Raw genomic sequence first — 14,431 nt, 5'->3', positions numbered from 1 at the left:
ACTGTACCTTATCTGTTACTTCCGTACCTTATCTGTTACTTCCTCTTATCACGCCCTTGCTTATGCATTCTTTTTCCCTCCTCTCACGTCTTTCATTCTTTTGGATTGTTTTTCTTAGGTATTCTCTTCCCCCGATGGTTTGGTACTTTGCATACCCTATTTCTAGTTGTCATCCTTGAAACTTAAACATACTTTTAGTTCTACTTTTTAACCCTCAAGGAAATTGTTACTGTTGTTATTTTATATACATAGTAAATGTCAGCTTAAATGTATCTATATTATTTACCACTTTCCTTATTCTTCAGTCCTTCTTAAAGATGGGATTACTTTTATTTTATTTTTTTTCTGAGATGGAGTCTCCCTCTGTCACTAGGCTGGAGCGCAGTGGTGCGATCTCAGCTCTCTGCAACCTCTGCGTCCCAGGTTCAAGCGATTCTCCTGCCTCAGCCCCTGAGTAGCTGGGACTACTGGCACGCACCACCACCTAAAGCTAAGTTTTGTATTTTTAGTAGAGATGGGGTTTTACCACGTAAGCCAGGATGGTCTTGATGTCTTGACTCTGTGATCTGCCTGCCTCAACCTCCCAAAGTGTTGGGATTACAGGTGTGAGCCACCACGCCTGGCTGGGATTACTTTTCTTTAGCCTAAGTATATCCTCTAATAATTTTTTAGTGAGCATCTGGTGGCAAACTTTATTTTCACCTCCTAGTTAAAAAAATAGGTGATTGGTGTACTTAGACCATTCAAATTTAAAGTAATTACTGATACAGCTGGATTAATGTCTACCATGTTTATACTGCATTTGAGTTTGGGGGAATTTCCTTTGACCTATCTTCAAGCTCACTGACTCTTTGCTTGGCTGTGCTCAGTCTACTGATGAGCCCATCAACATCATTCTGCATTTCCTTACAGCATTCCTTAGCATTTATTTTTAGAGTTTCCATCTCTCTGCATACATCACTTCTTGCATGTTGTCTACTTTTTTCCATTGGAGCCTTTAACCTCCTAGTCATAGGTATTGTAAATTCCCTATCTGATAATTGAAATATTTGTGTCATATCTGAGGACTGCTTCCGATGCTTGTTTTGTCTCTTCAGACTGTGAGTTTTTTCTTGCCTTTTAGCATGCCTTATAGTTTTTTGTTGAAAGCTGGACACGATATATCAAAACTGAAGTACTTAGACTTTTAGTGCGAGGTTTCATGCTAATCTGGCTAGGAGCTGGGCTGTATTTAATGTTTGCCATAGTTATAGATACTAGAGGCTTCAGTTTCCTCTAGTTTCCTTGTTTTTATTTACTTTTTCTTCTGTTGTTTTTGGGTTTCCTAAGAACTCCTTAAACAGCTTGTGTCTTGCAGCTCTCTCAGTTGTAATCCACTGTTATTTTATCCTGGAGCCCTGTTTATATGGTGGTAAGGTGTTGGGGAGGGGGAGGGGGAGGTGAAGTGTTTTATAATCTTTATGATTAAATCTCAGTTTTTTTTAGTGGGTCTGAATCCCTGGGCTGTGACTTTCAGAAATGAGACAAGAAGGCTAAGACAGGGTTAGAATCCTCTATTTGCCTTTCCCCCAGGTCACATAAGGGCCTGTTGAATTAGTTTTCCTTACAGGGCAGGCCTTTGTTGTGAACACTCTGCTACATATTTCCAAATTTTACCTTCCCCCTACTCCTACCAGAAAAAGGAGGGAATTTTTCTTGCGTCTTCACCATAAAAACCTTGTGGAGTTTCTGGAAGTTAGAAATTTTGTGGGGTAAACCCAAGAAATTGCAGGAAACCCCCACTAAGACTGGGTCCCTGGGAGTTTTTAACTCTGAAACTAGTCCTCACTCAGCCTCCAGCAATTCATCAACATTGCCAGTCTTCCTGGCTTCAGTGGCATCTTTTCCCAGTAAGCTGATCTTGGCTGTTTCTCCATATTTGTCTGTTCTTCTAGATTTTGAAGTGTTGGTTTGTCCTATGACCTCCATTCTCCGAGGGCTCTAAGAAAAGTCATTGCTTTTCCAGTTTCTATAGCTTTGTTGCCATTTTCCTGTTGTGATTTTCAGTACCTACAGATTTCCCTTGTGGTTTATATACACAAACATACACAATCACTAAAAACAACTGTATTCTGGCTGATTTTTTCAGATACACATTTCAAGTGTTTCTTCAAATGTGTCCAATCTGCTTTTAGATCCATCCACTGCCTTTTCAACTGCATTTATATTTCCATCCCTTGTTTTTAAACTTACTAAATATATACAGAACCAGTCCAAATGCCCATCAGTCAACGAGTGGATAAAGAAAATGTGGTATATATATACCATGGAATACTACTCAGCCACAAAAAGGAACAAAATAATGGCATTTGCAGCAACCTGGATGGAACTGGAAACCATTATTATAAGTGAAGTAACTCAGGAATGAAAAACCAAATATTGCATGTTCTCACTTATAAGTGGGAGCTAAACTATGAAGATGTAAAGGCATGAGAATGATATAATGGGGGTTGGGGAGGGGATGAGGGATGAAGGACTACACATTGGGTACAGTGTACACTGCTCGGGTGATGGGTGCACCAAAATCCCAGAAATCACCACTGAAGAACTTACTCATGTAACCTAACACTACCTGTTCCCCAAAAACCTATTGAAATCATTTTAAAAAAGATTATAAACTTAAAAAAACCCCAGCTTACTAAACTTACTAATTTACCAGGTTCTACAAATGCCCTCAAAGAGCAAGTTGGCTTGAGTTCCACTTATCTCTGTAGGTTCCTGCCTTCAATTAGTTCTTAATTTTTTTAGTCTAGCATTTTTGGTAGGAGGTTATAGTACCTATTCCAGTAGTCTATCATAGTAGAAGTCTATATCTTAAGGTATGTATTTCCATCCTTATGATTCTATTATTTTTTAAAAAGAAGAACTCGTGATATTATTTACAATGAAAAAAATCATATAGCTCAATTAGTCTGGGATGTATACAATTGAAACCATTCTTTTTTTTTTTTTTTTAAATAAGGTTGTTAGTATCTAGGCACTGAATTATACCTTCATGGTATCAATCAAAGTTATGATCAGAATTTTATGTAACTGCTTAATCAATCACTTCTTTAACAAGTGTACTGCTACAGGTAACATTAAACATGTCTCTAGCAATGATCTTTACCGGGTTCTCTTGCCTTGATTGAAATATTATTAATAACTTCTTATATCCGTTAACATAAAATAACTTTTTGTTGAGCAAAAATAGTGTGAAAACATTAAGATGAGTGTGTGCTTTGGAAATGTTTAAATAGATACGAAGTGGTTAAATAAAATCATAGTCTTGTGCAACATCCATAGCTTATAGTTATTTGGCAACTATGAAACCACAGTTACTAATGGAATTAAGACTTTTTAAAAAATTGCAAATGTACTTATTGTATATGAAAGAGGTATTCAGCTATTAACTCAGTATTTAATAAACATTGATATGTAATTTTTACTGGAAATGGCCTAAGGTTTATAATAACAACTAGCTCATAGAGCTTTTCTTAAAAAAGACTTTTTTACAGCAGTTTTAAGTTCACAGCAAAATTGGGGGGAAGGTATAGAGATTTTTCATATACCTCCTGTCCCACACATCATCACCCAAAGTCCATAGTTGAGGGTTCACTCTCGGTGGTGGACATTCTTTGGGTTTGGACAAATGTATAATGACATGTTTCCACCATTATAGCATCACACGAAGTATTTTCACTGCCCTAAAAATCCTCTGTGCTCTGCACATTTATCCCTCCCTTCCTTCTAAACCCTGGCAACCACTGATTTTTTTTTTGCTGTCTTCACAGTTTTGCCTTTTATGGAATGTTATATAGTTGGAATCACACAGTATGTAGCCCTTTCAGATGAACTTTTTTCACTTAGTAATATGCATTTAACATCCCTCCATGTGTTTTCATGGCTTGACAGCTTATTTCTTTTTAGTCCTCAATAGTATTCCATCATCTGGATGTATCACAGTTTATCACTTCACCTACTGAAGGATATCTTTGTCTTTGCTAGCTAAAAAGTAATCTCACAGAAGTTTATTTTATAAACTCTCGTTGCCATTTTCTAGATAGTGAATCTCTGTCTGACAATCCAGCTCCCATGCTATGTTAACCAATCCCCAATAGTAATTAAGCACACCTTTTCTAGGATGCGTCTTTTTCTCCCATAATTTCTTATACATGCTAATACTCATTAGGAAAGTAAAATTTTTAACCAGATAACAGTGTAGTAGACAAAATCACTGCAGTCAGCTTTCTTTTTCCATGTCTTCCCATGATCAAAGATCAAAGGAAGGAAGGAGAAAAAAAGTCTACACAGATTCCTATCAACAGAGATCCCTATGCAGCTCTCATATACCTCTCTGTTTCTGCTATACCTATTTGTCTTATTAATCTTGGTATCACTTACTGTGCCTTTCTGATATTTTACATTCATAAAAATCATCTGACTAGTAGGAAATAATAGTAGACTTGGTATAATTATTAGTACTATGTATATAAATTAACCTTTGTTTCAAGGCCTTCATATTTCATGTTTTTGACATAAAGTGAAAAGGTGTTCTACCAACCTGAAGAGAGAAGCAGTAAGGTTTTCATACAGAGATACTCTTCATAAGATACCTGAAGCCTGTGTAACTCAGAGGAAACATACAGCATGTGTTTACATTGGTCGTACATGCAGGGTAGAGTCATTCTCTGCCTGTGAAAGATAAATAGGGTATTAGTTAGAAATACTGCTACTTCCCCCTGCCAAAAAGCACATTTTTGTTTTGTTTTGCAAAACTATGAACTCATAAAGAAAAACAACTACTGCAACAATATTATTGCTAATTCCCTATAAAATCAGAATTTTGGAGAACTTTCCTTAAACTTCTTCCTGCATCTTGGCTGTTTAAAAAGACTAATGAATAATCTAATGTAACAGTGGAGACATTATTTTCTATCATGCATGCCATGTATTATTTTATTAATTAATGTGTTAGAATTCTTATAGAACTTACTGCTAGTTGCTCATTTAAATCAAGGTTTATCATTTGAATACAGTCAATTAGACAACACAGTTTTAGGTCCTACACACTTGATTTTTAAAGGTAAATTTTTTCACAACATTCCATCCTAAAGACAAAAATGTGTGACACTGTTCACAGTTATGCAGAGGGCGAGACCTAGAACTTGATTCTAGACTTCTGATGCTCAAAATCTGCCTCTGATAGGCATATGCCTTAATATTCTTTAAACTAAAGGTACTAAACCAATTCTTGCTTATGATTCTGAAGTCATTACATACCTACGATTTTCAAATAGATCTCTAAAGTTTCCTGACTTGTGAAATGACACTAAGAGCCTGAAACTGGGCCCAGTTCACAGCTTTTAAAATGCTTCAGGATTTTTTTTTTTTTTTTTAAGGTTCTGACAGACAGTCGTCTTGGACTTAACAACAGAAAGGTTATTTTTCTCTACTGAATATGTGGTTTATTCCTTTATATAAAATAAATCAGACATGAATTATATGCTGCCAAAGTGATCACAGGCTCTTCAAATTTAAAATCTGCTCTTACCGAAGAGGCACCTCCCCAATCCTTAACAGTAAGGTAAAGCACCCCTTTTCTGGGAGGCACCTTTTTTCCTTTAGTTTCTTGTACATGGTTATACTCATATAACTGAAAATTCCAACAAAGTTATAGTGTAGTAGAATAAGTAAAAACTCATTCTTGTTGGCTGTAAAAACAACAACAAAATTTTTTTTTCCACAACGTTCTGACCTAAGGGCAACCATGAGAGACTGTTTTACTGCTCTATAGACGGTCAGAACTTGAATGTATACTTTCTGATACGCAAAATCTGCTGTCACAGACACCAGAGCAGTATGGAAACACAGTGGGCTAAGAAAAAAGGGTAGAGGGCTGGGTGCAGTGGCTCACACCTGTAATCCCAGCACTTTGGGAGGCCCTAAAGTGGGTGGAACACTTGAGGTCAGGAGTTCAAGACCAGCCTGGCCAATATGGCAAAACCCCGTCTCTACTAAAAATACAAAAAATTAGCCAAGTGTGGTGGAGTGTGCCTGTAATCCCAGCTATTCGGGAGGCTGAGGCAGAGAATCACTTGAACCCGGGAGGCAGAGGTTGCCATGCGCCAAGATCACACCACTGCACTTGAGCCTGGGTGACAGAGTGAGACTCGTCTCAAAAAAAAAAAAAAAAAAAGGTGGAGGACTGCCTGTCTTGTATGCAGTAGCATGAGAACACAAGAATAGGAAGTACATATCCCTTAATTAAAATGAAACAAATGTAAATCTGTTGAGGAAAAAAAATTATAAATCCCACTTTATGTAAGGAATGTATGTGGCATGATTAGATTTTGCTGTGACTGCTTAAAGCTAAATCTGAATGCCCTAATAATAAAAACCCTAAATTAGGTTAGTTTTATAAACCAGAAGGGTAAGTTGGTGTTTCATATAAATCTGTTTATGCTTTTAATTCCACTTAAATGCCTTCAAATTACATATTAGAAAGTGACTAAAAAACATATACTGCCAACATGGTATTTTTTAAACAGCATGGTAGGATTCTGATGAGTAATAATGTCTTCAGTTTCCCCAGAAACTAAATATATTTACCAGTTAATTTAAAATTGGATCCAACTACCTAATCTTGTTACATTGTGATGCAGTGGTTTGAACAGTCGTCTTTCTGGCAATAAAAGCCAAGGTGTCTTCTGTTTTCTATACAAACACAAATCTCTTTCATTTTTTATTCTTCTTAGACCAGGGGTATGTGTGTGTGAACTCCCTGTTTACATTGTACTAATAGCAATAAGCTAGGGGTACGAAAAGTAGTAATACAAGGTAGAAAGTGAGAAGAACTAGGATGTGAATTCTCTGCTGTGTATCTGCTGATGTGAACACCAAGAGTCTAAAAGTAGGCTAGAAAGAATGGATGGGAATAAAGAGTGTGTGAAGGAAAACAATGGGAGAGGAAGTGAGGTCAGATTCTGGAAAGCCTGAAATCATGCAGAGTATGTACTGGAGGGTCAGTGGGAAGATACTGGGGACAATCTGTGTACTGGGGAGATATGTGATGCAGTCAGACTGTGCTTGAGGAAGCAAACATTAGCCAACATGATGAATGTTACACTGGAGGGAGAAAACGAGTGAGGAAACAACTGCAATGAGGTAAGGGGAAATGGACACCTGAAGTATTTTGCAGATACAGGAATAAGTCTAGAGAATAAGAGAATAGCTGATTTATAAAATCTTAAAGGCTTGGTCTTCTCTCAGTTAAACAAAACAAATTTGTTCTCATATTCTTAAACCACAGACACTGGGTGAGCCTTGCCATGCAAAGAGATACCTCTTGTGTCTGGGTCCATATGTCCCACCCCATCAGCCTAGATATCCTCATCTACAATTGTCCCCACTGAATCCACATGAGTTTTATCATGCTCCTTTTTCTTTCTGGAATAGGGTTATGTAAATAATATCACAGTAAGATTCCTTGTTGCTTGCGACAGACTTTACTAACCTCAGATATGCTGTTAAATATCCTCAAACAAACATGTCCTAGGACAGTAATAATGCCATATGTACATTTGCTCTACATTACACTGGTCCTGCCCCAAGCACTCATAACTCTATTTCCAGTTTGCCTAGATCCTAGATACCTAGTAGGATTGTTTCAGTCCTGAATTATCACAATAGCAGTCAATTAGGAAAACATCAGCTGGTTAAAGATACCCTATGAATACAGGGAAAATGACTCACATACAACTTACTCATTAATAATCAGATCAGGAGCAAAACACAGCAGGTTTGCACTTGATTGTCTATATGATCTCCACCCCAGAGCAAATGCCATAAGAAACATCCAGGAGTACTGCAGTAGGGTCATTTGGTCATCCAGGTGTAAGTTCCTGAAACCTGAATTAAGAGAAATAAAGGTATGAGGCAACACTCTAAGAAGATAATCTCTGTGGGAATTGCCAAAGAGCAATGAGATCAATGAGCCTTGTCAAAACAAGGGGACCCCTAACAGAAAACAGAAATACTAGGTAGACACAGTTTTCTTCTGTCTGTTATCTGACACTTTAAGACTCAAACCCTCTGTGCTTTTTTTTTTTTTTTTTTTGGAGACAGTCTCGCTCTGTCGCCCAGGCTGGAGTGCAATGGTGCCATCTCGGCTCACTGCAACCTCCACCTCCCGGGTTCAAGCGATTCTCACTGCCAGCCTCCCAAGTAGCTGGGAATACAGGTGCATACCACCATGCCTGGCTAATTTTTGTATTTTTAGTAGAGATGGGGTTTTGCTATGCTGGCCAGGGTGGTCTCAAACTCCTGACCTCAAGTGATCCACCCACCTGGGCTTCCCAAAGTGCTGGGATTACAGGCGTGAGCCATCGCACCCAGCCCCTTCTGTGCTTTTTAATAGCTTTCAATGTAAAAAAAAAAAAAAAAAAAGTAGCCAGTTTTGTCACCTTTGTCTGCTTAAGTAAATATGAACTAAATAGTAAAATAGACAAAATTCTTGGCTTGGCAGTTACCAGTGACCGGGAAAGATAGTGGTGATGGGGATGAAGCGGGATTGGTTGACGGGTGCAAAGATACAGTTGGAAGAAATAAGTTTTAGTGTTCAGTAGCACAACAGGATGACTATAGTTAATAATTTACTTTATATTTCAAAACAGCTAAAAGAGAAGATTTGGAATGTTCCCCACACAAATGTTTGAGGTGATGGATATCCCAGTTACTCTGATTTGATCCTTACACGTTGTATGCTTTTATTAAATTATTACATGTACACCCTAAATATAAATATGTACAGTAAATATGTACAACTATTATGTATCGATTTTAAAAAAGAGAAAAGAATCTTGGCTTGAGGTATTAATCAATGAGTTAAGTAAAACATTTGCCCTGCTATTCACACCTCTTTCCCCCTTAATAAAACAAGGATGACAGGAGGTCAGGTTACTTTCTTGTTCTCTCCCCATTTGCGTGAACACAGGCTTGTCAATTCCCTCTGTCTTTAAAGTCAGAGCTGACACTAACATTGACCTCTGCTGTTCCACACCAAATTCCAACAGGGTAACTTTTATTTAAAATTATCTTTAAAATTACATTCAATGTGTAGCATTTCATTTAGTGAAGGGTTAAAATCATTCTACTTTAGTACAAATTTTGACAGTCAACATACTTGATGTTTACCAATCTTACAAACCTGATTTTTAAAAGTGGCACAATGAAGGAAAACAAATGGAATTAACTAAAAACATTTTCTTTCCCCAAACTTCAGTGTAAAAGGAGTTCTGAGTGAGTCTTGTAACTCGAGTTTCACATCATCCTATGTGAAATTACCATCCTGTGCATAATGATTTGAAAGGCAGGGAGTAATGTAAATGTTTTATTATAAACTCCCTATCACCTGTATTCACCTGACTCTCCCCTTCATAGTCCCCAGAACTGAGTAAGAGAAACAAGATAAGCCATGGGCTCACGATGATATAAAAGCCAAAGTGTTTTTGCTGAAGAAAACACAAAGGTTTATATAGTTGCTCTTTTATCTTTTGCATCTTACCTGGTATTGCCTTTGCCCATTTCACTGCTGCAATCACTTGCCGCCCTCCTAACATGTTGAGTGTGGTCATGATCCTCCAAGTTGAGTCTGGAACAGAACTATCATATCCTGCATATAACACTTCAGGTTCAATAACCTCCAACAGTGACACCAGGGTAGGGGTGAGTTGTGGTAACGTTGCAGGAACTATTGTTTTGTTAGCAGGATTTTCAGAGGTTTCTTGTGAGACTCCTGTAGTGGCCTGCTGAATTCCTTTTATTTTCTTCTTTGTTTTTCGAGCTGTGGGTATTTTAAAAAATACACAGAAATGAACTGTAATGGGAAGGTCCGTGCTACATAGTTTATTCAAGAAGTATTTTTACTTTCTAAAACTATTAAGATGGGAGAAATATTTTATTTAGCAATTATGATAAAGTGACATGGAAGAGGAGAAAAAACTTTTTTTTTTTTTCTGAAAGCAAAAGATCCAGAGGAAACTACTCCCAATTAATTTTGCCTACAAATAGGCCAGAAACTTCATTATAGTTGTTCCTTATACGAAGTATTATAATGGTATGTTAAAACAATCTGAGTAAATCACTTTTGTAAATTCTTCTATAAATTATTTTTTTGTCTCACTTTCACTCTAAATGCAACACTTTCATTGGTTATATAAGGCAAATTACTCTTACTATAAACTGAAAAAAAAATCTAAGTTTGGAATAATGGATTACAAACTGTAGTTTAAGATTAATCTAAATCGGCCGGGCACGGTGGCTCACGCTTGTAATCCCAGCACTTTGGGAGGCCGAGGCGGGCGGATCACGAGGTCAGGAGATCGAGACCACGGTGAAACCCCGTCTCTACTAAAAATACAAAAAATTAGCCGGGCGTGGTGGCGGGTGCCTGTAGTCCCAGCTACTCGGAGAGGCTGAGGCAGGAGAATGGCCTGAACCCGGGAGGCGGAGCTTGCAGTGAGCCGAGATTGCGCCACTGCACTCCAGCCTGGGCGACAGAGCAAGACTCCGTCTCAAAAAAAAAGATTAATCTAAATCATGGTAGTATATATAATGAAGAGAATTAGACTATTTACACTTGTTCAAAGCCACTTATAAAGATAGGAAGATGACAGCAGATTACATGCTAAAAATAGTATTAGTTCTACCAGCAGAAAAATTCACTTTTCACCTTTACATAGGTACTAACATAAATACTGCTTGGGAATAAAAACATTTGGGAAGATGAAATGAAAAACTTTACATTACTTCACATAAGTTATAAGTGGGAAATTTCCCTTTTATAAGGAAGATTTATATTGATTACTCTATAAACCTAAAGCAGCCATTTTCATATTATATATAAATTAATTATCTTCCACCTTGACTTGGTATGGAACCATCTAATCAAACTACAACACGGATCCTGTAGACTTTTTAGTAGACTTATTCATACTCCTGAAGTTATTTTAGTGACTAAATAAGAATTATATTGTTCTCTCAGAGGGAAAGTACTCAGAATTCCAAGGAAAGGCAAGAAATGTAATTTATATCAAGAATAAATGTACCTGTCTAAATTATTAGGGATGCAAACCATTTTGCAAAGGGAAGAGTAAATGTAAATCACCTTTAAAAATCATTTTTAGATCCTCTGTCCTTAAAATGACACACCATATAGTCTGTGGAGGACAGATATGGTGGTGGGAATGATATCTCAATGTACAATGTTAGAATAGAATGGTTCCATTCTTGTGTTCTATACTAAATGGGGTACTGAGAAATTCAAAAATTTTTAGTTAATAGTTCAAAACAGAAACAGAATCATGACAGAACTATTCTAATTAGTTTACCATGCTCTCTTGGAGGCACAGTATGATATAGGACTAAAGAGCAGAAACCTGAAATCAGCATAGTTGGATTTAAGTCCTGGTTCTGCCATGTTGTAGCTGGATATCTGTGCAAGTTACTCCCTGACTCTTCATTTCCCCTTCTGTAAAATGAGGATAATATTAGTCCCTACCTCATAGAGTTGTTGTGAGAATTAAATATGTAAAATGCTTAGAACAGTTCCTGGCATATATCATATAGTAAGTACCATATAACAACTATCATTACCTCAACTTGCAGGAGGACATGTTTTCAGAATATTTTAAATTTGGATATCACAACTTAATAGAGGAGTGATAAAATTTTAAAAAGGAAGGACACCAATACATAAAGAAACTCTTTAAACAACCAGAAGTATCCCAGTGAAATCTTGATCCAAAATCATAAAATGTACTTTGTTGACAATGTAAAAGAGAACACACATGTGCCAAATCAATACACTGAAACAGTACTTTGACAACCTCAATTAGTCATAACTTTAAATGGTTTAGAATGCATATTTCTTTACTCCACATTAGAACAAGGAAGAAAGAGTAACAGGCTGGAGGATTAAAAAAAACCATTTTCTATGACTCAGTTTGTAATTAATTTCTCACTACTTATATATAGTTCTAAATGAGAAAACTGATGTTTTTCAATACAGCTCAGAAAGTACAAGTGAACCCAATTGTGCTGTACTGACTAGAGCAAGAAATAATACTAATTAATTTTTCAAAATATCTTCAGGAAGGAGTTAACTGAACTGAATCATTTAGTTAAGCAATCCCTATTTTAAAGCAACTTAGTTAATACAACTTTACTCTATATAAATTCCTGACCCATTGGAGCATACAGTTGATTAGCAGTCAATATAGGAGCTCCACAGAAGTGTTCATGAGTCTGTGGTAACACTACTTCCTTCTTAATAAAAGTAGAGAAATCTTAATTAGCTTAAAACCTAGTTTATAAAAGTTGGTTACTTGAAAGGATAAACAAGGTTGATAGACCACTAGCAAGATTAACAAAGAAAAAAAGAGTGAAGACCCAAATAAGCACAATAAAAAATGTAAAAGATGACATTACAAGAGATTCCACAGAAATAAAAAAGATCTTCACACTATTACAAGCACCTCTATGCACACAAAGTAGACAATCTAGAGGAAATGGATAAATTGGAACAAAGGCTTTAAAAAATCTTAGGGTTTATGCGTGTGTGTGTGTGGGGGGGGGGTGGAGTTTACTATGAAAGTACCATTTTTGTTTTCAGCTGACCCCCTTATATTTAAAGCCATTATTTGGAGTAAGTATGCATGTGGAAATGGAAACACACAACCTGCCTAGATTGAACCAGGAAGAAACTGAAATTCTGAACAGACCAATAACGAGTTCTGAAATGGAATCAATAATAAAAAACCCACCAACTAAAAAAAGCCCTTGACCAGATGGATTCACAGCCAAATTCTACCAGTTGTACAAAGAAGAGCCGGTACTAATCCTACTAAAACTATTCTAAAAAAGCAATCTAGAAAGAGGGCCTCATCCCCAACTTATTCTACAAGGGAAACATCATTCTAATACCAAAACCTGGTAGAGACACAATAACAACAACAATAACAAAACTACAGGCCAATATCCCTGATGAACATAGATACAAAAATCTTCAACAAAACACTAGCAAACTGAATCCAGCTGCACATCAAAAAGTTAATTCACCACAATGAAGTAGAAAGCTTTATTTCTGGGATGCAAGGCTTGTTCAACATAAGCAGATCAATAAATGTGATTCACCACATAACAAAAAAAAATGATCATCTCAATAGATGCAGAAAAAGTTGGATAAAATCCAACATATCTTCATGATAAAAACCTTCACCAAACTAGGTATTGAAGGAACATACCTCAAAGTAATAAAGAGCCCGGTATGACAAACCTACAGCCAACATCACACCAAATGGGCAAAAGCTGGAAGCATTCCCCTTAATGCAGTAAGACAAGGATGCCCAATGTCACCATTCCAATTTAACATAGTACTGGAAATCCTAGTCAGAACAATCAGGTAAGAGAAAGAAATAAAAGGCTTCCAAATAGGAAAAGAAATAATCAAACGATCTCTTTTCACTTATGACTCTATACCTAGAAAACCCTGAAGACCCTGCCAAAAGGCTTCTGGAGCTGATAAACAACTTTGGTAAAGGTTCAGGATTTAAAATCAGTGTACAAAAATCAGTAGCATTTCTATACACCAGTAATGTTCAAGCTGAGAGCCAAATCAAGAATGCAATTCCATTTATAACAGTCACAAAAAGAGTAAAATACCTAGGAATGCATCTAAGTGAGTTTAAAATTTTTACAAGGAGAACTACAAAACACTGCTGAAAGAAATCAAAGATGACACAAACAAATGGAATAACATTCCATGCTCATGGACTGATAGAATCAGTATAGTTAAAATGGTCATACTACCCAAAGCAATTTATAGATTCAACACTATTCCTATCAAACTACAATGTCATTTTTCACAGAATTAGCAAAAAGCATTCTAAAATTCGTATGGAACCAAAAAATGCCCCAAATAGCCAAAGCAATCCTAAGCAAAAAGGACAAAGTTGGCAACATCACATTACCCTAAATCAAACTATACTACAGGCTACAGTAACCAAAACAGCATGGTACTGGTAAAACACACACACACACACACACACACACACACACACACACACACACACACACACAATGGTACAGAATAGAGTCCAGAAATAAAGACACACACCTACAGCCATCTAATCTACACAAAGTTGATAAAAATAAGCCATAGGGAAAAGATTCCCTATTCCATTAATGGTGCTGGGATAACTGGCTATCCATGTGCAGAAGAATGAAACTGGACCCCTACCTGCTGCCATACAAAAATTAATAAGGTGGATTAAAGAGTAAATGTAAGACCTCAAACTATGAAAATCCTAGAAGAAAACCTAGGAAATAACCTTCTCAACCTTGGCCTTGGAAA

The 14,431-nt window shown here is 36.7% G+C and overlaps 1 protein-coding gene across 11 annotated transcripts in view; it reads right to left on the bottom strand.

Moving 5' to 3' along the window:
• The window catches only part of NR3C1 (nuclear receptor subfamily 3 group C member 1), a 471,612-nt gene that overhangs the window by 12,647 nt on the left and 444,534 nt on the right, over positions 1-14,431 (bottom strand). For all 11 annotated transcript variants that reach the window (XM_030827143.1, XM_030827168.1, XM_030827138.1 and 8 more), the window contains exons 5-7: positions 9,584-9,862; positions 7,785-7,929; positions 4,583-4,713 (exon numbers count right to left, since the gene is read on the bottom strand). In XM_030827143.1, the coding sequence (XP_030683003.1) occupies positions 4,583-4,713; positions 7,785-7,929; positions 9,584-9,862 (555 nt within the window). The remainder of the gene's footprint in view (positions 1-4,582; positions 4,714-7,784; positions 7,930-9,583; positions 9,863-14,431) is intronic.

Source organism: Nomascus leucogenys, chromosome 2 (assembly GCF_006542625.1).
Source record: "Nomascus leucogenys isolate Asia chromosome 2, Asia_NLE_v1, whole genome shotgun sequence".
Lineage (NCBI taxonomy): Eukaryota > Metazoa > Chordata > Mammalia > Primates > Hylobatidae > Nomascus > Nomascus leucogenys.
This window is presented reverse-complemented; position numbering and strand designations above follow the sequence as displayed.